This window comes from Actinia tenebrosa, unplaced genomic scaffold (genome assembly GCF_029948245.1).
Source record: "Actinia tenebrosa isolate PJP-AT-01 unplaced genomic scaffold, QUT_ActTen_1.0 PGA_scaffold1__47_contigs__length_23844297, whole genome shotgun sequence".
In the NCBI taxonomy this organism is placed as follows: Eukaryota; Metazoa; Cnidaria; class Anthozoa; order Actiniaria; family Actiniidae; genus Actinia; species Actinia tenebrosa.
Window position 1 is genome coordinate 8,960,043 of NW_028292578.1, and position 25,154 is coordinate 8,985,196.

The following is a 25,154-nucleotide window of genomic DNA, read 5'->3' on the forward strand; positions in this document are numbered from 1 at the left end:
TCGACCTTTGTCCTCCCTCGCTTCTCTCTGTTTTGACCTCAAGGCTAACAATTCCTCGTGTGTGCTACAGCGTGCACAAAAACATCTTCCATATGGACAAACTCTTGCATGTCCTTTCAAAGGCACTACCTCTCCATGGAGTCTGCATTTTCGGCAAGTTCTTCCCCTGCTCAACATGTTTCTCTCAGCCGACTGACACGACTGTTATCAGTGCTACAACAAGCGGTGAAGCTTATATTCTCTCCAATTAAATTGTGTGTATTGTGTATGCATGCATGAAAATATTTTGAACCAAACAAAAATAAAGGTCGCGTGCTCACTCGTTCTCAAACCGGTTGGTTGATTCGAGTATGATAATCGTCGATGTGTTAATCTTCACACCATAGAAATCTGGTTACAAAGTTTTATTGAAATCAAATAACGGCCAATCGCAGTGATCCTGTGAATGACAAGGCTTGCAGATGAAGTGTCGATATAGATAAATTATCTTGTAAGCTCTCCCCAGTCGAACAGCCGCTGTTGGTCTTGTATACTGTTTACTTCGCTAATTTCTAGTTGCTATAGAATGTCTTGGTTTTTGAACCAAAGTGGTGGTTGTTATCGTAATGGTAAATCTTACCCAAGGCAAAAGAGAGTTCAAGTCATTTCTACGTATCTCGCCACACAGTCCAAAGCAACGACCGCCGAAATCTGCCGAGTGTCCTATAACTGTGTTAATAAATACGTTGAGATTTTCAGACAAAAAGCTTCAATGACACCTCTTGCAAAAGGTAGGCCTCCTCAAAAAATTACGTGGTGGATGAGAGCGTATATGGAAGCAGTGATTAGAATCTATCCTACTGCGTACCTACGTGAAGTGAGAGAACTACTCGCAAAAGAATTTCAGCTTCAACACCACGAAGTCCCGTCCTTGTCTTCTATTGTCAGGCTTTTTAGAGAGCTACGAATAACTCGTAAAAAATGTGTTTATGTGGCTAGAGAACGAATGTCACCACACAATCAGCGCTGTCGCCAGTTATTCATCCAGTGGAGAAGAGCCGTTGATCCCAGCCGTGTATACTTTTTCGATGAAACCCATTTCGATATGGAAACTGACGAGCGAGAATTTGGACGAACTGACTCTGGATTGGCATGTCCATCGTTTAGACTGAAAGGAGGAACCCACGTCAAGTTATCTACGTTAGGAACTTGTGGATTTAATGAGGGAGTCATTCTAGCCGTCCCAGTTGTGGGAGCCTTTAATACTTTGCTACTAAACGAGGTAATTGAGAAGCAAATTTTGCCACTTTTGCCACGAAATACCTATTTAGTCGCAGATAATGCAAGTATACACAACGAAGCTGCTTTATGTCGTATTCTAGCAAGGAAAAACATTACATTGGTGAAGCTTCCTGCGTATGCTTATGATCTAAATCCAATGGAAATGATCTTTGCACAGGGCAAGGCCATCGCTCGTTATAATCCTGGCTTTTTGAGAGAGAATGCTATGCTAGCAATCATAACTGCATTTCAACAAGTACGCACAGCTAATGTACGACGTTATTATCGAAAATCATGGCGCATTATGACATAACAGTCAGAAAATAGCTGATTATAAACAAGATGTAAATTAACAAATGTAATCAATGGGAGCTACATGATTTCTTGTCTTTGTCGTTCATTTTACTTATTATAGCTACATGATTAATATAAAATTCTCCCTTGTAAATTCGTTGAAATAACGTGTAATAAAGTGTAATTTAACGAAATTAAAACACAAAAGAAACTGTTGACAATAAGGTGGTTGAGAATAAAATTAGACTACTCTAGTCTCCTTGTGTCTATTACCAACTATTACACACTGCTACGCACTAAATGGTCTATTTCCTATGCACGGTCATATGAAAACGACTCTATTAAGTTAAAGACAACGAACTTATATATGATATACCGTATGCACTATCTACATTATCTAATGAAATATATGACAAGACATCGTGTACTTTATTGTGTATAATTTGATGATTCCATAAAGAAATATTATACTTTGAGCAAAAGTTACGTAATCATGACTGATTGTGACTGATTGTTGTTGACGTGCACGAGTAAGAAAATATCTAATAATATATATTACAACCGTTATAAGCTTCATCATCGTTTTCGTCTACTTATGGTATAATAACCTATAATTTGATGGGGCAATACTGAAATAAAGCAATTATACTTGAAGTGGAAGTAACGTGCAGAGGACCAGTCTAATATTGGTCTATTGATGGATTGCAAGCATTCCCAAGAGGGTCAAAAGACAAAAACATGGCGGCCAGTGTGATGCCGTTAACCATGGATGCTAATAAGAAATCTTTTGTTAAATGGTACCAAGGCTCCCCCGAGGCCGCGATGACGTAACGCGATGACGTAAGGTGCACTTGAAGAATAGCTACTGGCACACGCAATCTGTCTATGTATGTCTGGCGCAACTCATCCAACGAAAACCGAACAAATATTCAATCGAACTCAATAGTACTTCACTGAAATCACTCTATTGGGATAAGAAGAATGTGTTTGTGTTAAGAAAGCACTTGCAATAGGCTTTTACTCTTACCCCGGTGAACAGAAGAAAAAAGATGTGAAAAAAAACAACAACACAGGCATGAAACTGCGCGATATGTTTTATTTATCATGGATAACTAGGTGACGACTAATTATTCCTTTTCCTTGCGCGGTTACTTTTTAAAGTTTTAATACATAATAACTTGAAAATGTAAAAAAAAAAAAAAAAAAAAAAAAAAAAAAAAAAAATCAGGTATATATGCATATCTCTTGAGTTTAGCTTTTTTAAATGTTATAATAATATATACTCTTTTAGATTTACCTTTTTTAATATAGCTGCTCTATTCAGGGCTGAACTATGACTGGCTAATCAGCGGTTAGCTGCTCTATGATTGGCTATTCAGATCTGAACTATGATTGGCTGATCAGAGGTTAGCTGCCCTATTGGTGATTTTCTATTCTAAGAATAGTTTCTTTCCTAAAGTCCATATTTTTGTTAATAACACAAAACTTTCTATACCCTCGTACACCTTTATTAAATATGTATTATTATTATTATTATCATTATTATTATTATTATCATTATTATTATTATTATTATCATTATTATTATTATTATATAAAAATGATTACTAATTCAAAATTCAAATTTTAGCGTTCATCTTATACTGCCTAGGATATACACTCAATTGAAGAATCGTTGTCGGGTTCAGAAACATAGAACATAGAAGCTGAGACCGAAATGGCACATGGGAAGTACGTTTATTACATGCATGCTGTGACCGGCGACCCGTGGCATCATCCACTGTTTTTAATACGCGTTTGGCATTCTAAACCGACTGCATGGATGGCGCAAATGAATAAATTATAATATAATTATGTCATTTCCCATGTGCCATTTCGGTCTCAGCTTCCATGTTCTATGTTTCTGAACCCGACAACGATTCTTCAATTGAGTGTATACATCTGTTTGGTATATTATCATTCGTACGTAGACCATTTCTGAGTTCGATAAACAGGATGCACTGTGGTCTACCTTGGGTACAACAACACCATATAAGGCATGATGAACAAAAATGTTTGTACCCAAGCTAGACCACAATGCACCATGTTCGCTATCTCAGAAAAGGTCTATGGTACATTTCTAATCATACACTAGTTTTTAAAAGCTTAACTTTCAAATAAGAAAATACAACATGAAAATACTAAAACCATCCACCAGATATCTTTGTACTCCAAGCTCACACCATGTGGGATGGGTTTTCCGGGGGGAGTTCCTCAACCTCTTCCTTCTTCTTGTCTTTTTCACCCGTGCGATCATCATCCTGCTCACGAGCGAATTCCAGGAAAACCTGATTTATTAAAACAGAAAAGAACCATAAGTAAAAAACGGCACGTCGCAAACACAACACCGTACAGCATGACTCAACACAGCATGGCATAGACCAGCATAGTAAGACACAGCACAGCACAGCACAGCACAGCACAGCACAGCACAGCACAGCACAGCACAGCACAGCACAGCACAGCACAGCACAGCACAGCACAGCACAGCACAGCACAGCACTGTACAAAAGATCACTGCATAGCACTGAGCAGCACAGCATGGAACAGTAAAGCATGGCAATGCACTGCATGGCACAGCACAGAATACCATAGCACGGCAAGATGGTACATGATAATTGTAGAATTACCTGTTCTAAGGTCGACTGACTAAAACTGTATTCCTCGATGCCCATGGTTTGTTTACCTGGAATAAACATATCAAACCATCAGCTTTAGACACTTTAGAAATAAGATACCTGGTTCCTAGACTCAATACAGATTATTGCAGTGCAAGTATGGGAATTTATTACCAGCATGTCATAGACATTCAAAAGAGACAATGCGCGAACCTTCAAAACCTTCAAGTTTTATTGATATCCTGAAACAACCTCTGGGCTGATCTAAGTCAGGGCACAACAACTCACAGATCCAGAGAGGGAAACGGGAGACCTGGAATACCTGGAATACCTGGAATCAAGGGACAGACCTGGAAAGTTTTGCCCACATAAGATGACGATGCCAGGAGTTGAACCTGAGACCCTAGAGGTGAGAGGCAAGCGACTTCCACTAGACCACCCTTGATTCACTAATGTATGTGATGTTGAGTCCAGGAATGAAACCTGAGACCCCAGAGGTGAGAGGCGAGTGCACTACCCCTACACCACCCTTGATTCAAAAAACGTTTTGTAGTAGGGCTAAATATTTTTAACAAACCTTGCTCCAACTTGTCGAATATTTTCGACAAACGAGACACGTTATCTTTAGGTACTTTGTAAGTCGCTTTGCCGCCAAATATCTCATTCAGAACGGCACCAGGGAACAGCTCCTTTACAAACGCCTCAAGTTTGGTTTGCGCATCCTCAGAATGATTCGTGAGCTTAATTTCAAGGCTGTAACCGCTGCCATACTTGCTTTTCAGGCGCTGGGTTGAACCGAGACATCTGTAATAAGAATAAGCTAAAATTAAGATAAATTGTATAATTCTGCAACGAGATGCGGTAACTAGTTTGGACTGCGTTGGTGTGTTCAATGCAACAAGAGTTACAGGCGTTTCTGGTTGGCAGCGGGAAGGATTGGAACATTGTACGGGGCCCTTTACCGATTATAAGCATTCAGGAACGCTTGAATACAGTGTACTAGTTGTTCTCAGGAATAGTGTACTTACTTCATTTCCCCTTTAACCATGATACCAACACGAGACGAAAGCGCATCAGCTTCTTCCATTGAATGAGTGGTTAGGATCGCACCACGATCACCCTTGACATTCTTACTTATAGTATTCCTGTTACCATGATAACCTTATTAGATTAAGAGTGTTCAATCCCAACTATTAATAGCACAACACTGATTGTTTGTGTGTAAACTCACCAGAGGAATCGCCTTGCGGACGGGTCGAGACCAGTTGAAGGTTCGTCAAGTAGCAGCAGTTGTGGACCACCAAGCATTGCCATCTGAAAACTCAGCTGAAAAATAAACAACGAAGTTGAGTTTGTAATTATGGGTCGAGCACCTGCGTAGCAAGGCATGCTTAATGCGCATGAGCGAGTAGACTACTTTCTCCCTCTCTCCCCACCGGCTAGTGCTTGAGTAAGGCACAACGCTCCCCCCCCCCCCTTCACAGGCTATTGCTTGAGTGATGCACAACGCTTTCTCCCCCCAGGCTATTGCTTGAGTGATGCACAACGCTCTTCCCCCCTCCCCACAGGCTATTGCTTGAGTGAAGCACAACGCTCTCCCCTCCCCCCCACAGGCTATTGCTTGAGTGATGCACACACATTTATTTGAATAGGGTATCCTCCCCCCCCCCCCCTCCCCCCCCCCCCCCCCCCCACAGGCTGGTGAGTATCTAGTTAAGGTTTTCCCACTTTTAATACACCTGATTACGACACGCACAGTCTCACCTTGCGCTTTGTTCCTCCAGACAGATCTTTGGATTTCTTTTTTGCGTGTTCGGTCACTCTCATACCTGACATGTAACTGACAAAAACAAACAAACAAAAACCATTGGAATCTGAATATAAAGTGATGAAAGTCCCTCTTAGCTTGTGCACAATGTTTTCCCATTTCAGACCACGTGTTATTCCCTAGAGTATCATTTCTTTGTTTAACGGTTGCACATGAGAAGACACAAGAATACGGATACAACTCAAACAAAGAATCTTATTTTCAAGAGAATAACACGTGGTCTGAAATGGGAAAACATGACACCCAAGGTAAAGAGGTCTATCAATAATGCTGATGATTGCTTATCAAGCTTGTGTACTCAAGAGTGTCCTTACTGTTGAACAGTTCTTTGAACGTCTTCTGTTGGTATGCCTCGTATTTTAGCATACAGTACCAAGTGTTCCTCTAGAGTCAAATCTTTCCATAGAGCATCGGTCTGGGGACAGTAACCCACGTGTTGGTAAATCTCAGAAGATTCTGTGTTCATGTCTAAACCTGTGATGGTCACCTTAAAAACGAATAGAAGAAACAAGAACTTGTTAGGAACTTTAGAATTTAACTGTCTTCCATACATATTATTATTTATTTACTTATTGTAATAGTTATTGTAATATTAATTTGTTTTGCTCCAATTATTACAGATCACTATAATTAGCTAACTGACCAGGTTTGCCTTACGGTTATTTCAGTGAGCATGTATTAAATAAAGTTTTTTATTACCTTATGTAAACAAGTCCGCAAATTTTAGTACTAATTTGTCATTGTCACACAAGGACAGCGGATTTTCAAACCTATCATGCGCACTAGCTATCATATCGTGATAATTTTGTACTTACAGAGTACAGCGGATTCTAAATTCACTTATGCGCGCTCACTAGATACATTTATATATGGGACTACAGAAGACGTGCAAACTTATTATGTGCATTGGAATGATGTGAATATTAATGTACAGCGGAGACTCAATCGGTCATGCGCAGAAAAAAGATCATCTTTACGTATGTAAAGCGAATATTCAAACCAATCAATCGCTCTGATAAGCATTTTCTAAGACACGATAAAAATATTGACGTCCAGCGGATACTCAATAACTGCAGTCATGCGCGCGCACATAAAATGATCTTCTACATTATTGTAGGTGGTCCTTACATGACCTCTGGACGGAGCTACTGCACCGGTTATCATATTCAATGTTGTTGTTTTTCCCGCTCCATTTGGCCCTAGTAATCCAAATACTTCTCCTCTCTCCACGCCGAAATATAAATTCTTCACGACGACCTTGGTGTCTTTACGTTTGCCAAACTTCTTCCATAAACCCTGAAGATAAAAGAATGTAGTGTGGAAAATAATGAAAATATGATAACCATGTCATCATTATCATCATCATCACCACCATCATCATCACCATCATCATCATCACCAGTCATCATCATCATCATCACCACCATCATAAGCATGTCCATCATCATCATCACCTCCATACAACCATCATCAATAGCCGTTGATCATCATCATCATCATCATCATCGTGATCATCATTATCCATTTTTCTGTCTTCTCACCTTGACTGCTACAGAAAACCCGCTACTCGATTTGTCAGTCAGATCCGATCTTAAGATTTTCTCTTTTTCTTCCTTGACGTCATCTTCTGTTACGTCATCTGAGCGAATACTTGAATGACTCCTCGCCCCACTGGGATGACGGTCCACTTTGTGTGCGCTAACAAAATAGAATGAGAAAAAGAAAAAAGAAAAAGTAAACGTAGGTTGGGATTCCATGCCAGCTCTAGTTTGGTTTACTTACCTCCTTGAACTGCAAGTGCTTTTGTGCCTTCCTGTGTTTTTCGTATCCAAGAAGTACAGAAGGAAAAAGAGCAAAATCATATGGACAAACATCTGAAAGAAGAAAAAAACACTTTTAAACGTATGCAATACAGGGGGAGGGTGATTGGTAGAAGTACAAGGGTATAACGCCCAGGAGTTACCGCAAGAAAATGGTTGGAGAATGGACTGGGACTGGTTGTATTTACCGCTATAAAGGTAACTGGGATGCCATTGTGTTTGGTCCACTTGAAATACGTGCTGGCTGGGATAGTGACGTCAGGAGAATTGGCAATGATAGTAGCATACAGATAGATCTGATGATATGAGGATAATAATGATGAGACATAGATGAGACAATGGTACCTAAGGGTGGCATGGGTGGTCTAGGTTGGATTAGAAGGACCACGCTCTAGTCCCCTAGCTTGCTCAAGCTATTTTGTGAGCTGAATTTGTTTGATGTGTTTTTATCATATCCCTATCCTCAAAATCAACATGTGAGTTGAGCGCTGTGTGAACTGAAGAAAATTAAATGAAGTGGTGGTATGTGTGAGCGAAAAAGTTTCCTCAATTAGTGCAAAAGCACAAGAACGCCTAGACACTTTAATAAAAACAAACTGGGTTACATGGGACAGACAGACAGACAGACAGACAGCAGTACTAGTACTGACCCTTGTTACATAGTACATAGCCCCAATAAGTCCATATGCAGGATTTAGGAATGAAAACACGTAATGTAGAATAATGGCGGTGTCTGGACTTGCAATCATGTCGACTAGTGAAACGGCCAGGAACGGTATTAAGGAAAGCTGTGTAGAAAATAAGTTGGGATAGATTAGTACATGGTTAGATTTCAAGAACACACAATAGGGGAGGTACTCATAAGTGTGAGGGATAACAATGTTTGGAGTCAGTAAAATGTCTTCATATGTAGGCATGTAAAATAAGCTTCATTTATGTTAAGGTTTAACGACTTCCAGGTCCAAAATGAAAAGCAGTTTTATAAAGATTTTTATTACATTTTCTTCATGACAGGTTTTGTTGTCAAAAGTTCTAATTGATTTAGGTGGAGGTTAAATATTGAGAAAACTTTTGGCTATATTTTTAATTAGAGGTTTTTGTGAGGAGTTGAACCCAGAAATACGTCAGAACTTAACACCTCTATATGACATTATCAGGGTTTAGATGTATGTTACAAACTAAGATTAATAATAATTTAAGTTGTTATTGATTTTATAAAACAGTGTACGCATCCCATCGTCACGCAACGTTTCTCTCCCCACAACCCTAAGAATGTATGTTATATAGAATCATATAGAATGACATGACTTACATAGGTGAATACAGCTGGTAACACTTGTTGACATGTTTCCCACTTGCTGAAGAGGAACGACAAACAGTAGCTGAACAAGATACCCGTAGGAATGTAAAGAATAACAGCTATGACAAGACAGCCCATCGCTGCAGGCGAAGAAAGTGATGGTATCTGGATAGCTGGAACCAGTATTAGTAACAGGAAGGCAGGGATAATGAAGACTATAGTATCACTAATGAAGAGATACAGCCAGTACATGGGGGTTGATAACCCGGACACTCGCAGAAGGTGGCGGATATTTAGCTGTCATGAAAAAATATATATTTAGTTTTTCATCTTACGATTTTCATCAACAAGAGATAAGCAGTGGTGGCATACTGAGAGAGCAAAAGCTTGGGGCAATTTTATATCTAATGCCATTTTTCCTGTTTTGCTTATTATGAGCTGAAACTCTGTCTCCCTTTTTTATTTTGACAGGAGGTAAGGTCATGCGACCTGCTAATGCAAATCGTCTATTGGAAACCTATTGTTTTGCCCTCCAAATTGAGCTGCAATCCAACATACTGCAAGGGGCCTATTCAGCAATTTGTAACTGTTATTACCTGTCTCTGTGCAACTACTAAGATAGCAAATCCTCCAGGAATAACAGCGAATGACAGACCAATCAACATCACAGCAATAAACGAATTGTTATCATATTTCAGCTTCGGCTTCAGTGCTGGAAAAAGCTGGAAATACGTCTTGATGGGGTGTGGTATTTGGTTTTTGGCTTTCAAGGCAAACATGTTGAACAGTGAGGTGATAACGTTGACTCCCACAGGAATGGAATGGACCATTGAGTCATTGTAACGCAGATGAAAATCAACTTTTGGCTGAAGGCAAAGAAAATGAAAGGACAAATCAATAAGGTGGGGTTTTCAGTCATGACATCTGGCATGATCTAGTGCAACAAATAACTGATTCAATGAAACATCTTTTATCTCTGTCATATTACAGAAAATTTTGAGCTACATCAGGCATCCCAGCCATTTTTAATACAAATTTGATTGGAAATATAGGTCTCAAAATTGTGAGACAACTGAGGATAGACTTGTAAGACTCAATGACCAAAGCAGTGAGATACAGTAATGTATTACATGGCCTACTTACATAAACTGACAGGTTATTGGTTGGAAACTTGTTAGCATCAAGTCCAAAACATCGACTGGGCTTCTCTGTGGCCGAGATGTTCAAATAATCATCTAAGGAATTAACTTGGTCAAAATCGATTCCATAATCCTTCAAGAACCTATAGATGTCATCAAGAGGTGACCCTGTTGAATTCTGGAAGAGGATAGGTGTAGCATAGGACTGGGTACTGGCTGGAGTGACATACATGGTTGGGGAGATGGGAACTCGTCGCAAGGAAGAACCAGTATCAGATGAATTAACTTTGATCAAAACCAAGCCAACAACCAGGAGGATCGGAGGGACGATAACCATGAAAAAGAGTTTCAGTGGAGAACGAATAGTCTGCAGCCACTGGATCTGTAAGGACAGACATGAACAAGAGACTATATATTTACAACCATAACTACCCATAAGTGGCTCTTCCCTGAGGTTTGCTCCGCATGCACTACTCACATGTTGATTTTTATGGAGGGAGGGAAACCCGAGTAAAGCCCTCACGGTAGGGAACAACACATCAAACAACTCAACTCACATATGTGGTTCAGTCAAGAATTGAGTCTGCAACCCGCAACCCAAGGCACAAGCTGCTACATGATGGCAAGAGACAGCACTTTGTAATAAAGCATGCCACCTAATACATTGCATGATAATTTGATCCTAAACTATAGTTTTAATTATCAGTTTTACATTTATGATCATATCCTTTATTGAAAGTCCCTTGACAGGAGATATTACTTAATAACTTCTGGTGTGGAATTAGAATGATTGAGCTAAGCTATGTAGGATTAATCATTCATCAATGTTGTTTTGTAATCAGACCATAAAGAAACTAAAAGACTAACAAGTGCCCTGTAATGTACTTGGACCAGTGTTACCTACCTTTAACAGGGCAAGCAACTGTCCAGTATATTTTGACATGCCTTCATTCTTACGTATCTCTTGTATATCGAGGTCAACACCAGTATGATGTAGGTTACTGGCCTGCGAACCTGACAAGTTTTCCTTACTAGCTGTGGGAATGAGAAGATTATTCTGGGACCCATTTATACTGGGCTGGTTGTTGTCTTCTTTGACTTCATCACTCGTGTCTTCCAGTTGGAGAAAGACTTCCTCTAAGGTTGTCATGGAAACACCATAGCTAGTCACGCCCAGGCATGTGGCGGCACAAGTCTCATTACTGTCATTGTTGTCCTCAAGAGTAGCAAAGAGGCCTGGGAACAAAATTCATGATCAATGATTCAAAGCTTTACAGTAAACATTCATGAACAAAACATTGTATGAAGGTACATACCTGCAAAGCTGTTGACTTGGTCAATTGGGAGTGAGAAAGCCAACTCTTTACCGTGATGGCGAGTCACCTCAGCTCCTTCGACGTGACTCTTTACCAGGCTCTCAACAGTATCCCTGTCACAGTTATTTGATAACTCCATGCTATAAAACGAAGGTAAAAGAAAAGGAGACTGATAAACAAGAATTTACAGACAGACAGACAAGGAGCTGACCAATCTGGCATTTCCTAATTACAATAAGGGAATAATGGGCCACCTATACGTAGCTGAAGTGCACTGTGGATTTGGCACTGCTAACGAGTACAGTTTGTTAGGTGTCTCCCTTAATTACTGGCAGTTTTTCTTGAATCTTTGGTTTTCTTTGAGCTCACTCCATATGACCCAACACACAAAATGTATTTCAAACTATGAGTTTGATCATCCTAAAGGTTGTTTCAGGGTTCAATACAATTGAAGGTTGATTATGAATCCCCTTATAATTACCTTAGATGGTAGCCAATACCAAAGCGATTCTTCAGAAACAGCGATGATCCAGCACAACGGAGTTTGCCTTTGGTCATGATAGCTTTGTAATCTGTTTATTGATTTAAATAGACGCTGAACATTATTGTTGGTCCATTAATATGGGCCACTTATGTTGTCACATGTTGTCTTAAAAGTTTGAACCATTTTACTAAACTGACTAAACAACTCTAAACAACATATAACTGTAACCGGCGGCAAGGCGCTCAGCTATGAATCAGATTGCAAGTGGTTTTGACAAAAGAATTTATTGAAAAATTCACACAACTTTACAATACATGAAAAAAAACGGGAACGAGATTACAGGATATCTCTAATGAAAACAAGAAAAATATTTACAATGAGATAAAATAAATTTGTAGCTTATCTAAATAGCTAAAAAGTTATGAATAGAATACAGTCTTGCTAGATATAACTAGAAACGGAAATACGTAAATTACGTCACAGGTAATTTGAATATTGCATACTGATTAGCAGTGTTTACAATACGCGAGTGAAAATTACTAGGTTGCAAAGTTTAATGTACAAGTCGGTAAACCGTTTAAAATGAACTAAACCAATGGAAAAAGCAATAGGAAAAATTGACTAGAGGTTAACTATGGCTTTAGGTAAGTATTTTAACCTTTGTTTATGACAAACTAAGAATTACACGGTTTACTGAACACGCGGTCGCGACAATGACCTTGAGTGTAGAGTTTAAGTAGCGAACAAATTAAAGGTTGGAAAGAAAAGGTCTTTTATCCCGCAGTGAAGGCTATTTATCGTAGTAAAAAGGTTAAACAAGCGAGTAAGGCGGTAGCGATCCTATAGTAAACGTTTTAAAGAGTTTAAAAGACAAGATACACTTAGCGTGATTACTAAATTACTACTGCGTGAATTGATAACTTTGTACTAAATTACACGCTAATGCGACTAGCATTACAACAACATGAAACGAATGCTTAACAAATATGTAGAAAATCTAAGCTATAAAATATAACGACTAGTTAACGATATTAACATAGATTTGTCCTAAATCTATCCTAGGTATAAGTGTAAAAGGCTTCAAAGATTCATACCTTTACATCGTAGAGAATTCCTTGTCTTGATATGTGCAACGTCTTCAAGAACTTTTACTACACTGATTTAAGCTTAGTTTGGGCCTATTTTTATGGAAAAACCTGCATTCTTAAGACCTTACACATCCTATGCAATGTTGCACGCCCTAGGCGCAAACAGGATGTCCCAAACACGAACTTACGTAAACAAGCGCCAAACCTAGGCATGACTCACTGTAATGTAATTACGTACGGAAATTATTTCTTGCTTACGCATTTTCCACGCAAACAGTTAACTAAAGAATTACATTCCTATGTGTACACGAGGCATTCCTAATTAAAAATATAGATTTATGACTAAATAATTACTGTCCAAAATAGTGTCCTTTGACTCTGTCACATAACAATGTTTAATACCCTCAACCCATTTGGTCCAAAACATTGAATGTTACAGCCATTATCATAATTACAGCAACTCAGCCACCTAGATAGCTTGAGATGTCTGGGATTTTTACCTTCGTTAATCAAATTATCAATAACCTGTGCTTGTATAAAATGTCAGCCAAAATGCAGACATCTGTTGACTGCATAATGGTTGTAGATTTTGACCAACAAAGTCTGTAAGAGGCTTGGAATGCTAAGTCCTTAAGGTAACAAACCTGCTAATATGTCAGCTTCATCCATGAAATGAGTAGTTAATAAAACAACTTTATCTTTAGCTTGTTCCTGTAACAAGGACCACATCTGTCTCCTGGACTGTGGATCCATGCCGCTCGTCGGCTCATCAAGGAATAGAACCTACAAGTAGTACAGACACTTAGTAGTAATGTATTGAATGCAAGTCACTGCACTGTTTTTATATTCCACATTTTATATCTATTTGTGGCTTGGTTGGTTAGTGTGCTGCCTGCTGATTGAGAGGTCCATAGTTTGATCCTCAATGACCTCCCACACTTGTTTTAAGGAGTAAGTTAAGTATGGCTTGTTTTGGTGTGCTAAATATCAAACAAGAGATGCCTGTGGTTTGCTGTTTGGTGATAAAATGAAATGGGAAAAGAGTAATGGGTACAAACCTTGGGGTTCGCAATCAGAGCAATCCCAACACAAAGTTTTCTTTTCTGTCCTCCACTAAGGTTTTTAGCAATATCATTTGTCTTGTCCTCCAAATCGATATCCTTGATGACAGCACTAATCATTTCCTTTCGTTCCTCGCCTGGAACACCCTTCAGACCTGAATACAAGTCCAAGTGCTCTTCTACAGTCAAGAAATCAAACAGCACGTCTTGTTGTGGACATACACCTATGGTTTGTACAATAAACAACAAAACATGTATGATTGACTTATGGCTGGATACTGTATGTTTGTGTGTCTAAGTGAGTATTGGAGGTGGGATGGAGACATGTAATGACCCCCCCCCTAGATCTATCTCTGTACTTACCGATGTTTCTTCGTATGTGTTCCATGTCTTCAGCATTAGTGATATCCTTCCCATAGATCAATGCAGTCCCACTAGTTGGTTCAATCATTCCTGTTAAAGCTGCTATCAGGGTTGATTTTCCTGCTCCATTGTGTCCCAGTAATGCTGTAACTTGTCCTTCATAAATATCCATACTAAAACCTGGAAGGAAGGCAAAAAATGTACAAGATTAATTGCATTAAGTGGTGGAAACTCATATATCCATTTATTTTGAATGAATGGCCATCAAATAGTAAACACAATAATGTATGTCATACCATCTACAGCAACAACTTCTTCTTTGCCTGGGAACACTTTCTTTATATTATGAATGCTGTAAATTGAAAGATTTATATCAAGCAACTGGAAATAATACACTCTATTTAAGGCTACAGGAAAATGTTTAAAATGCCACCATAAATTATTCTTCATGTGTTCCAATTACTCATGGTGCAAAGCTGCATATGCAACACAGAGGTATAGTGAAGTCTGGCGGTTATAAAGTGGGGTGGGAGGGAGGGTAATGTACAATATTTTCCTGCCAATAAACACTTGTATATAACATGTTTCATGATCTTAGAGCTTCCCATTATATCCACAGGTTTAGTACATTTCTTTGCCAGGCCCTTGCCCTCCCTACCTCCTCTCCTCCCCCCCCCCCCCCCTCCCCCCTCTCACTACAACATCACTGATACAACATTGTGATGGAAACAATAATAGAGACTACTGCAAGCAGCATTATTAGCTGTTCTGGTTGAGAAAAAACTGGGTTGAGTTGGCACATATTTCCAACATATAAGGCAGCTATTTCGTCCCCTAAAACAGGCCCAAAATGCACTGCAGTGTACTAACTCAACAACCCATCTTTTTTAATTTGAAATTTGGAATGTCTAATTGCTGTAGCAACAAACATGTTATTTTACCATGGCGCATGTGACACCATTTTGTTTGTCTATTGTTTTAGATGCTGCATCGATCTGTAGCCAACACTTTGACCAGCAGTTTAATTCTTGTATCAAAATAATATCCAGTAAACATCTGATTTATTATTCTCACCTAATAACCTCTTTGCCTATCATTTCAGGGCCAACTTGCTCCACGTCATCCTGGTTATGAACACTTCTAGCTGATAGCTGCCTTGAGAGTGCAATCTCATTATTCTTGTCATCAACAAACAAGCTTTTCCAAAAAGATGGCATGAAGATGAAATAAGGAGGCCTTCGTTTGCCATATTCTGTAGGAACCACGGCATCAAGATAAAGGGCAAGACCAAGATAAAGAAAGATATCAACCACCATCATGATGATGCTGTAACTAGGTGGGAAACTGCTCTTGGTGGAAATATTACTGAATGTTATCCCTGCAGAATCGACAGCCTGGAAGAGTCAAATATACAAAAAAAGTATTTCCAAAAAATGTAACTACAAATTATTTTTTTAGTATAATACATGTAGTGTAATATGGAAAAATATCATACTATATTAAAATGTATTATTAACAACACAAAAGTTTTAATATACTGACCGATTTGGAATTTAGGATGAAATAAGAATGAGAAAAAGAATCAGTGATAAGAATTATTTTAAAAATTGAGCAAGAAATAAGAAAAAATGGAAGAGTTACTGCAATATACTAATTACAAAAAAATGAAAATGAGAAATTAAAATACAAAATTGAATAGGGAATGGGAATGAATGGGTAATATACCTGTGTAAGGGTAAGGGAAAAAGCGGTAGGTGAAAGGAGACATGCTATCCACTTTGCAAAGTTTGGTACATTTGGATTATTCAGAGGAATCAGAAGGACACCAAAAATGATTGTTGACAGGTTGGCGACTGTTCCTGCTGTCATGGAGTTCTTGAACAATGGAGTCAGAAGAAATGCAAAGTTGATCAATGACAAACCATACAGGTAGAACACTATAACCAATAGTAAAAAATTGCTATTTCCAAATACGCCAGCAGGAACTGTAATAGCGTTAATGATAATGACAGCTAGAAGTATGATTAGGGCATACGTCAGAAACCATGACAACCAGTAAGCTGTGTCTTTCATTCCCATGATTCTTAGCAACTCCTTGTATTTCTTTTCTTTCTCGATCACCAGACTAACGAGAAGGATGGTGATATATGGAGCAAATGCCATAACCATGTATATTGGCACTGTGAGCTCAAAACCACCAATGGACTGGGGAAAGGCTCTTTTAGGCATCATTTGAGCTGTAATATTTGGTACGACAATATACGGCAAACCAGCTAAGACCTGTGGACAAAGTTAAATCAGATGTGTAAAAAAAACATAAAATAAATTAAGATCCTTAAACACACAACTATCACCAGCCCTTTAAGGATTTCTTCTGGCAGGTTCACTCCACATGCACTACCACATACAGTATTTGCAACAAAGTTAAGAGATAGCACAAGGTACATGCCCACCCCCCATATCTCTGGTGCTTAATTGGTAGTAATACATTTGAGAGAAGAGGAAAAAGCAAAAGTCAATTTGATTCCGCCCCAGCTGTCTAGCTCACAACAACTGTAGCTGAAATACTTTAAAAGTTCTGCATGTACTAGTAAAGTTTACAATTTTTTAAATTATTAAAAGGTCTGTAGGAACTAATATGCACTGTCATTTTTTAAATGCTACATGGAATATGCAGCTCCTGACCCATTTGGTCGGGCCCATATCTCATTAAGGACATACACACATAAAAATGCAAAGATAAGATGCCTAGCTGAATGATAAGTTGTTTATCATTTAATTCTGCAAAGAAATGTTCAAACTCCCTCTAAACTCTATGGTACCTGATCACGAGCAGATGAGAAGTGCTGATATGGCTTCATATTAGGCATGGTATTTTTCCGTATCATGCACGTTCTTTTCAGAATTAAATGATAAAAACCAGTATTGGTGGCTCAAAATCATACTAAGTTTTGTATTGCTATTCTCCTATCTCAAGTTAATTCTGAGCCGACAATAATACACAGGTTTATATCATTTGAAATGTATTGTACCTTTGTGATAGCTGAATCTATGAAAGACTGAAAAGAACCTATGTTATTGCTGATGTACTGGTTTGCTGGGCACTCAAAAGAATTATGAAGTGCTGTTTTGACATTATGACATTTGCCTGCAAAAAAAGAATACAAAAATTCCTCTAGCTGAAAACAGTACGTCATTATTTCCTGTCAGAAAATCAATATATTATAATCTGATCAGCTTAGAGTGGTCTGTTTTTTTAAAAATATTTTCTGTGTGAGTGCAGGGAAGATGGTTTTGATGGTAAAAGATGGTCTGGTTAAAGCCAGACTAACCATACATACAACCACACTACAGTCTGTGGTGCCCTTTCTGGAAACATTAGCTACTGCATTGTACTTCATGTGGACACACACAGCACACTTAGTTCAAGTCCCAATAGTATGCCTCACTAAAGAATGAAATTGAATTCTATATTCGTCATTCATTAATTCCAAATTGAATTGCTATATATGCAAGGGAACATGCTATAAGGGGTCTATTGTAACAAGTACCAAAAACCCAGACAAACATTACCCACCAATCCTAAAAGCTGATCAGATACAAGGCAATGGGATCCGGCCTCACCACTGAGGCGTGATCCTTATTGGGGGAAAGGGCTTGAGGAATCCACATAGACTATCAACAACCTGGCATCCCTTTCTTCAAAGGAGTCAGACCTACCCATTGTTAATGTTTGTCAGTCTTGTATTTGGTGAAAGAACTTTGGATCGAATGCCTTAATACTGATAACCCTATACTAATAGCCTTACTAGATGTGTAAACATGGGATGATGGCCCTCCCTGATTGCTCTGGGCCTCCCCCCTTTTAAAAAATAAATGCTCCCCAGTCCTTATGAGAGATAAAACTGTTAAATCTTTCATTCATCCACTTACCTAAACCTACTAATTTGGTTTTCAAATCTGGCACTATTCCTTCAGACATACGAAGAGTGTAAGATAGTGTCTCATTTTCTTTCTCGAAAACAATTCCCATCCCAAACTGCAAACTCTCTCCATATGTCCTGTAGTAGTTGACCATCTCATCGCTACTACTGAATTCCTTGTATTCATTCCTTGAAGACGACAGGTTTTTCAAAACAAACAACACTTCTTTTGCTTGGGGATCGTTATTAGTCACAACACCAACCAATGGTTTGGAAGACATGTTGCTCACATTACCACCGCCTCCTCCTCCATTTTGGCTGCCAAGATTATACCTTGGGATCTGTTCACTAGAAACGGCTGGTAAATCCTTAATTTTAACTGTTAGCCTTATTACAAGAAGGATGAGTACCCAGTAGATCGGGATAATCACTTCTTGTAAGGTGAGCCTTTTATGCCTCTTTTTGGTTTGAAAATTCTTACGAAGTAAAAAATATGTTTGCCGAAGGATACTCATGTCGACCTTTAAAATAGAGTAGTCATATTTTATACTATTTAATATTCCTTTCAGCTGAATTTCAGTTTTGTTGTTTAACGACAGGCTAGCTATGCAAAGGTTTATATAAACTATCGCAGTTTTAATTTATTCTGACGTCTTCTCAAAATCCCCAAAATAGTAACACGTGGGTGGCATGCATGTGACCTAATGCACGTCATAACGATGTTATCGTTAAGAATAGTATCACAGGTAGCCCAAGCTTGGTTTCTATGGTGCCATGTTATAAGAAAATGTATGGGGATTCATCAAAAATTTCAATAAAATCATTGAAACGTGAAATAAAGCCTCGAAATTTTACCCGATCATTGAGAAATAGCACTTCTTTCACTCTGTGTGGTTATTTTTTGAATTTTTTCCCACCAGTAAGAAATAATTATTTCTAAGGTTCTTACAAATTTGTTTTCAAAAATTGTCCAGCGTTCAATATTAAAAGTTGCCACAAAATATCTCAAATCCCTTATGTTACATCATAGTCTATAACATATTATAAGCCTTAGTATCTTAAAGACCCGACATTCAAATGATGAATTATTTTCACAACCAACTATTCACTATTTAAAAAATCAGTTTTGAAAATATTGTGTTAAAGCACTTTAAGAATAGTAATGATGAAAAGGTCAATTATACACCGTGAAAAGATGAAAAAACTTACTAAAATCCCCAAAATAGTAACACGTGGGTGGCATGCATGCATTTCATCTTTTCACGGTGTATAATTGACCTTTTCATCATTACTGTTTCATTAGAAACACCAATGCAGCTCACACTAGTTTTTAGCTAGTTATATCACTTTAAGAATAGACCAGTGTTTAGTTTTTACAATATAAACATAAATGAAAATAGAAAACAATAGTTGTAATTTTTGATAATTTTGAAGGCAGCTCAGTCCATGTATAAATTCATCTTGTTTTACACTGCACTGTAAGATTAAGGAGTACTCTAAGGTATAAGTAACAGAAATCAATACATCTCAGCAGATTGAGACATAACATTGAAATGAAATATGGTTGATTAAAATTTAAAAAAAGCTATACACTTTATAATTATATTTATAACATAACTATAAAATAAAAGCTCTTTGGTTTATTTCCTGGACATCATTCTTAAGAGTTCCAATTGCCAGCTGGCCAAGTAACCCAGGCTAAATTTCTGCTAGACAAACAGTAGGCTCCAATTTTGCTGGAAACAAAACCCCAACAGCTGTAAATTTGAGCCTAGATAAAGAGTTTTTAAAGTCCAAACTATTTCTTTGCTGGCAGAGGAGCATTCTTTTCCAGTGCTGTATCTTCTGTTATCCTAATATGGTATTTATTTTCTCTTTCCTTATATACGCCTTGCACAACATACTGTAACATCATTTTTTCAACATCCTTTGCAGTTTTCAATAGTTCCTCTATTTTTGTAATGTCTTTTTCATTCTTATTTTTGATGAATTCTTGTCTAATCCTTTTGCGTCCTGCCTCAAGTGCTGCTGCATCTCCTACGAATGTCTTCAGCCTTGCTCGATGTAAACTTTTATAACAAGCAAGAACCTAAAAAAAATAGAAAATTGAAATCATAACCAAAAATGTTTCAAACTTTACTATTGATGGTTATGGCTTCCTTATTTACTATTGCTATGGCCCACAATCCCACAAGCTTAAGAATTTAGCAAAGGCATACCTCAGAACTTATACTCTGATAAATTTGCAGGCTTATAAATTTATGATTTTTATAATATTGCTTTTTTACTGTCCTACAAGAAAAATCCTTGGAATATATGAAGTGTCCTTCAAGTTGTTTGTGAGAAAATATTGTAGTCCTCTTCATCTCCCCTCCCAATACCCTACCCCAGACCCTCAGACGCAGACTACACTAGTATTGAATGGCTGCTAAACTTGTTCCATGATTGAATTGGAATTTAGGAGTTGAATTTGTGGAGGGAGGAAAACTGGAGAACACTGAGAAAAAACCCTCGAAGCACAGGAGAGAACCAACTAGAAACTCTACTCACATACAACACCGAAGCCGGGGGGAATTAAACCTAGGTCACATTGATGAAAGGCAAGTGCACTCACTCCTAGACCACCCATACTTCCTATTTTGGTTGGAACTTCAGTAACGGAATGCGGAGCATATTCTGTATTGGGGGTGCTATTGAACACCGAAGGTGAGAGCGACTAGGGGGGTCCTGGAGCATGCCCCCTCTGAAAATTTTGAAATCACGACTCTCGGAAATGCGATTTCCAGCATTTTGAGAGATTGTTGGAAACATTTTTTTGCACTAAATTTATGGAAATATTGCACAAAATTCAAAATGGCATCGAAATTATTGAGGAGCCTATAGCCCCCCAGCCCCCCTTGCTTCTCGATCCCTGTAAATTACAGTTGTTCAGAGTGACTGTCTGTAACCATCGAGCAAAACGTGGCAAACTTCGAAAAATCGATTTCGCTCATACTTTCAAGTTAGTTAGGGTAATGTATCCTAAGAATCGCTGTATAGTTGGTTTGATCAAATAACGCTTTATTATGGAGAAAAATGGAATTTTTCAAACACTCCCGAAAACGCCGTTCGCGACAGTAAATTTTGACTTAAATTTCGCGGCTGCTGGACAAAAAATAAGCAACACTGGGAATTAAAACAACCCATATTCTTGAAGAACAATCTATTGAGTACGATATGCGTGACTTTGGGATCAATTGTACAATTTTAAGATAACAAAATAATTTTATTCGCTAGACGTGTGTTTAGAGTATCAAAAAGTAGGTCTTACAAAAATATTCATTCTGAATGTGCTTAACCTCTCAGTCGCGTGAAACTTCGCTGGTTGATTATTCAGATATTGGTCTTTCTAGTGATGTAAAGAAATCTTTGGGCAAATGATTGTGTGTCACGCAGTATGTCCTCAAACTTTGGTCAAATTACTCATTTCTGACCTCTGGCCGCTTTCTATAACAGACAAGATACTAGCGTTTATAAGTAAAATATAAACTCAAAAACAAGCCTAAAACACTTTTATAGCCTTAAATAATGTAGCTGTTTAAGAATTCTTACCTGGCAAACTCTGAAACCTGGATTTTTATGAATGTTTTTAGACACAACATCGATCTGGTTTCTTTCATTACCGACTCGAACTTGTCAACGGCCGAGTGCCACAGGGAGCCCAACCTTTCTTGTTGTGGTGCAAAACACAGGAAACCCAGATTGATTAAAAAATCGTTTTAATTTGTTTTAATGATGATGCAAACACACACAATAAAAAATTTCACAACTATTCCAGTAAAACTTGCTGAATTACATGATAATCTATAATATGAATGACTAATAAAGAGGGGGAAAACCTGCAGTAGAACCTTACTAATGGTAACAGTTCTAAATTGATTTTAAAGAAGTTGAACCGTGTATACACTACATGCAATTTTTCTGCTTGGCATGTCATCATAAATGATCACTGGCTTCTAAGGTTCATAATTAGTACCGAACAAATGTATGTGACAGAGGCACCCACGATTTTATTGGAGTAGATGCAGAACATGAAAATCTTTGGAAAGTTTTTACGCATCCTTCGGAACAGGTGAACAGCGTGTCATCATCGGTATCGCTGTTTTCCTTGCGGGAATCTGTAGTGGTCTTTGGTTTGTATTTCCTACTTTGTCTAGGTATGACATCGCAGAAATCTGGAACCTGGTCATCAGAATACTCCATCTTCCTAAGGGTGGGTAAGGCTAGAGCTGACGATGTCTTCGTTGTTTCAAATTTCGTGTTGGGTATCGTTTTTCCTTTTCCAACGCCGTATGCTCTCCAAACCACAATGTTACGCTTTTTGAAGATAACATCATTGTCAAGGCTTACGCCTTGCTCGATGGTTACAGACAGTCACTCTTAAATACTCCATTTTATAGTTCCATTCAGTGACCACGAATAATAGTCTCTAGCCGAGGCTGGAGTTTCCGCGCATAGCAAAACTATAGTTTATCATGCGCGGTAACTCCAGCCTCGGCTAGGAACTATTATTCGTGGTCACTGAATGGAACTATAAAGAGGAGTATTGGGGCTTAGTTTAATTAGTTTTGGTAAAAGTACTTGAAAATATGTAGGACTCAAGATGAATATAATTTGCATCCAAAGCAAAAATTTTGAAACAACGAAGACATCGTCAGCTCTAGCCTTACCCACCCTTAGGAAGATGGAGTATTCTGATGACCAGGTTCCAGATTTCTGCGATGTCATACCTAGACAAAGTAGGAAATACAAACCAAAGACCACTACAGATTCCCGCAAGGAAAACAGCGATACCGATGATGACACGCTGTTCACCTGTTCCGAAGGATGCGTAAAAACTTTCCAAAGATTTTCATGTTCTGCATCTACTCCAATAAAATCGTGGGTGCCTCTGTCACATACATTTGTTCGGTACTAATTATGAACCTTAGAGGCCAGTGATCATTTATGATGACATGCCAAGCAGAAAAATTGCATGTAGTGTATACACGGTTCAACTTCTTTAAAATCAATTTAGAACTGTTACCATTAGTAAGGTTCTACTGCAGGTTTTCCCCCTCTTTATTAGTCATTCATATTATAGATTATCATGTAATTCAGCAAGTTTTACTGGAATAGTTGTGAAATTTTTTATTGTGTGTGTTTGCATCATCATTAAAACAAATTAAAACGATTTTTTAATCAATCTGGGTTTCCTGTGTTTTGCACCACAACAAGAAAGGTTGGGCTCCCTGTGGCACTCGGCCGTTAACAAGTTCGAGTCGGTAATGAAAGAAACCAGATCGATGTTGTGTCTAAAAACATTCATAAAAATCCAGGTTTCAGAGTTTGCCAGGTAAGAATTCTTAAACAGCTACATTATTTAAGGCTATAAAAGTGTTTTAGGCTTGTTTTTGAGTTTATATTTTACTTATAAACGCTAGTATCTTGTCTGTTATAGAAAGCGGCCAGAGGTCAGAAATGAGTAATTTGACCAAAGTTTGAGGACATACTGCGTGACACACAATCATTTGCCCAAAGATTTCTTTACATCACTAGAAAGACCAATATCTGAATAATCAACCAGCGAAGTTTCACGCGACTGAGAGGTTAAGCACATTCAGAATGAATATTTTTGTAAGACCTACTTTTTGATACTCTAAACACACGTCTAGCGAATAAAATTATTTTGTTATCTTAAAATTGTACAATTGATCCCAAAGTCACGCATATCGTACTCAATAGATTGTTCTTCAAGAATATGGGTTGTTTTAATTCCCAGTGTTGCTTATTTTTTGTCCAGCAGCCGCGAAATTTAAGTCAAAATTTACTGTCGCGAACGGCGTTTTCGGGAGTGTTTGAAAAATTCCATTTTTCTCCATAATAAAGCGTTATTTGATCAAACCAACTATACAGCGATTCTTAGGATACATTACCCTAACTAACTTGAAAGTATGAGCGAAATCGATTTTTCGAAGTTTGCCACGGATTTTAAATTTTGCTTGATCGTTACAGACAGTCACTCTTCAATAACTAAGTAAATTTTTGGGGAGTTCTGGTGCATGAAAAGTCAAAGGTTAAAAATATATTTCTCCATTGCCATGTACTGCCCGATCATGCATATATCTGCAGCCACTTGATTGTGTGCATAACCCTCTCACCCCACCCTCCCCCCACCCTCCCCCCCCCCCAAAAAGAGCATGACCTGCCCTGATAAATTAGAGATAATATCGGACATTTTCCATTACATCGAACCAGAAAAAAGGCTTTGAATTGAGGAAAATTCTTTAAAAGTTTCACTGTCGTTGACTCGGAAATCTTTCAATCTCTTGTTTGACATAAAAAAACTGGGAATGATATAAAGTGTTTTCTACGACTGAAATTTGCGGAAATAAGTCTTAATTCGGCATAAGGAGCAATCTTATTGAATTCTACATCACAAAAAGTCATGAATAGGATGACATATCGGTTATTTCTGCAATAAAAACATAACAAAACTCACCTTTGAACGTAAAGTGCTCATGATGTTATGAATCAAACCACAGGAAGCCCAACTATGATCTTTTCCAGTCCACACTCGGTGTATCTAACATAGGGATCCCA

The 25,154-nt window shown here is 38.2% G+C and overlaps 2 protein-coding genes and 1 long non-coding RNA gene across 3 annotated transcripts; 1 reads left to right on the forward strand and 2 right to left on the reverse strand.

Annotated features, from left to right (window-relative positions):
- Positions 1-2,630: 2,630 nt before the first annotated feature.
- LOC116303237 (cholesterol transporter ABCA5) lies at positions 2,631-19,401 on the reverse strand. Its single transcript, XM_089032361.1, has 26 exons — positions 18,544-19,401; positions 17,643-17,758; positions 16,336-16,890; positions 15,685-16,004; positions 14,907-14,962; positions 14,611-14,790; positions 14,245-14,471; positions 13,831-13,969; positions 12,096-12,186; positions 11,615-11,754; positions 11,203-11,534; positions 10,303-10,680; positions 9,756-10,025; positions 9,172-9,456; positions 8,510-8,647; positions 8,048-8,155; positions 7,822-7,913; positions 7,581-7,737; positions 7,168-7,335; positions 6,354-6,526; positions 5,976-6,051; positions 5,443-5,537; positions 5,240-5,356; positions 4,789-5,015; positions 4,224-4,279; positions 2,631-3,881 (listed from the first exon to the last, which is right to left on the reverse strand). The coding sequence occupies exons 1-26, from the start codon at positions 19,046-19,048 to the stop codon at positions 3,771-3,773; spliced, it is 5,112 nt and encodes a 1,703-aa protein (XP_088888487.1). The 5' UTR covers positions 19,049-19,401; the 3' UTR covers positions 2,631-3,770.
- On the forward strand, positions 13,965-15,845 carry LOC148909816 (uncharacterized). The gene is made up of 3 exons (XR_016120166.1): positions 13,965-14,137; positions 14,401-14,545; positions 15,713-15,845. It is a non-coding gene; the product is annotated as an uncharacterized LOC148909816 (long non-coding RNA).
- A 529-nt stretch (positions 19,402-19,930) lies between the features above and the next one.
- Positions 19,931-25,090, reverse strand: LOC116303246 (complex III assembly factor LYRM7). The gene is made up of 2 exons (XM_031712759.1): positions 25,054-25,090; positions 19,931-20,622 (listed from the first exon to the last, which is right to left on the reverse strand). Exons 1-2 carry the CDS (start codon positions 25,072-25,074, stop codon positions 20,332-20,334), a joined length of 312 nt encoding a protein of 103 aa, XP_031568619.1. The 5' UTR covers positions 25,075-25,090; the 3' UTR covers positions 19,931-20,331.
- Positions 25,091-25,154: the final 64 nt, after the last annotated feature.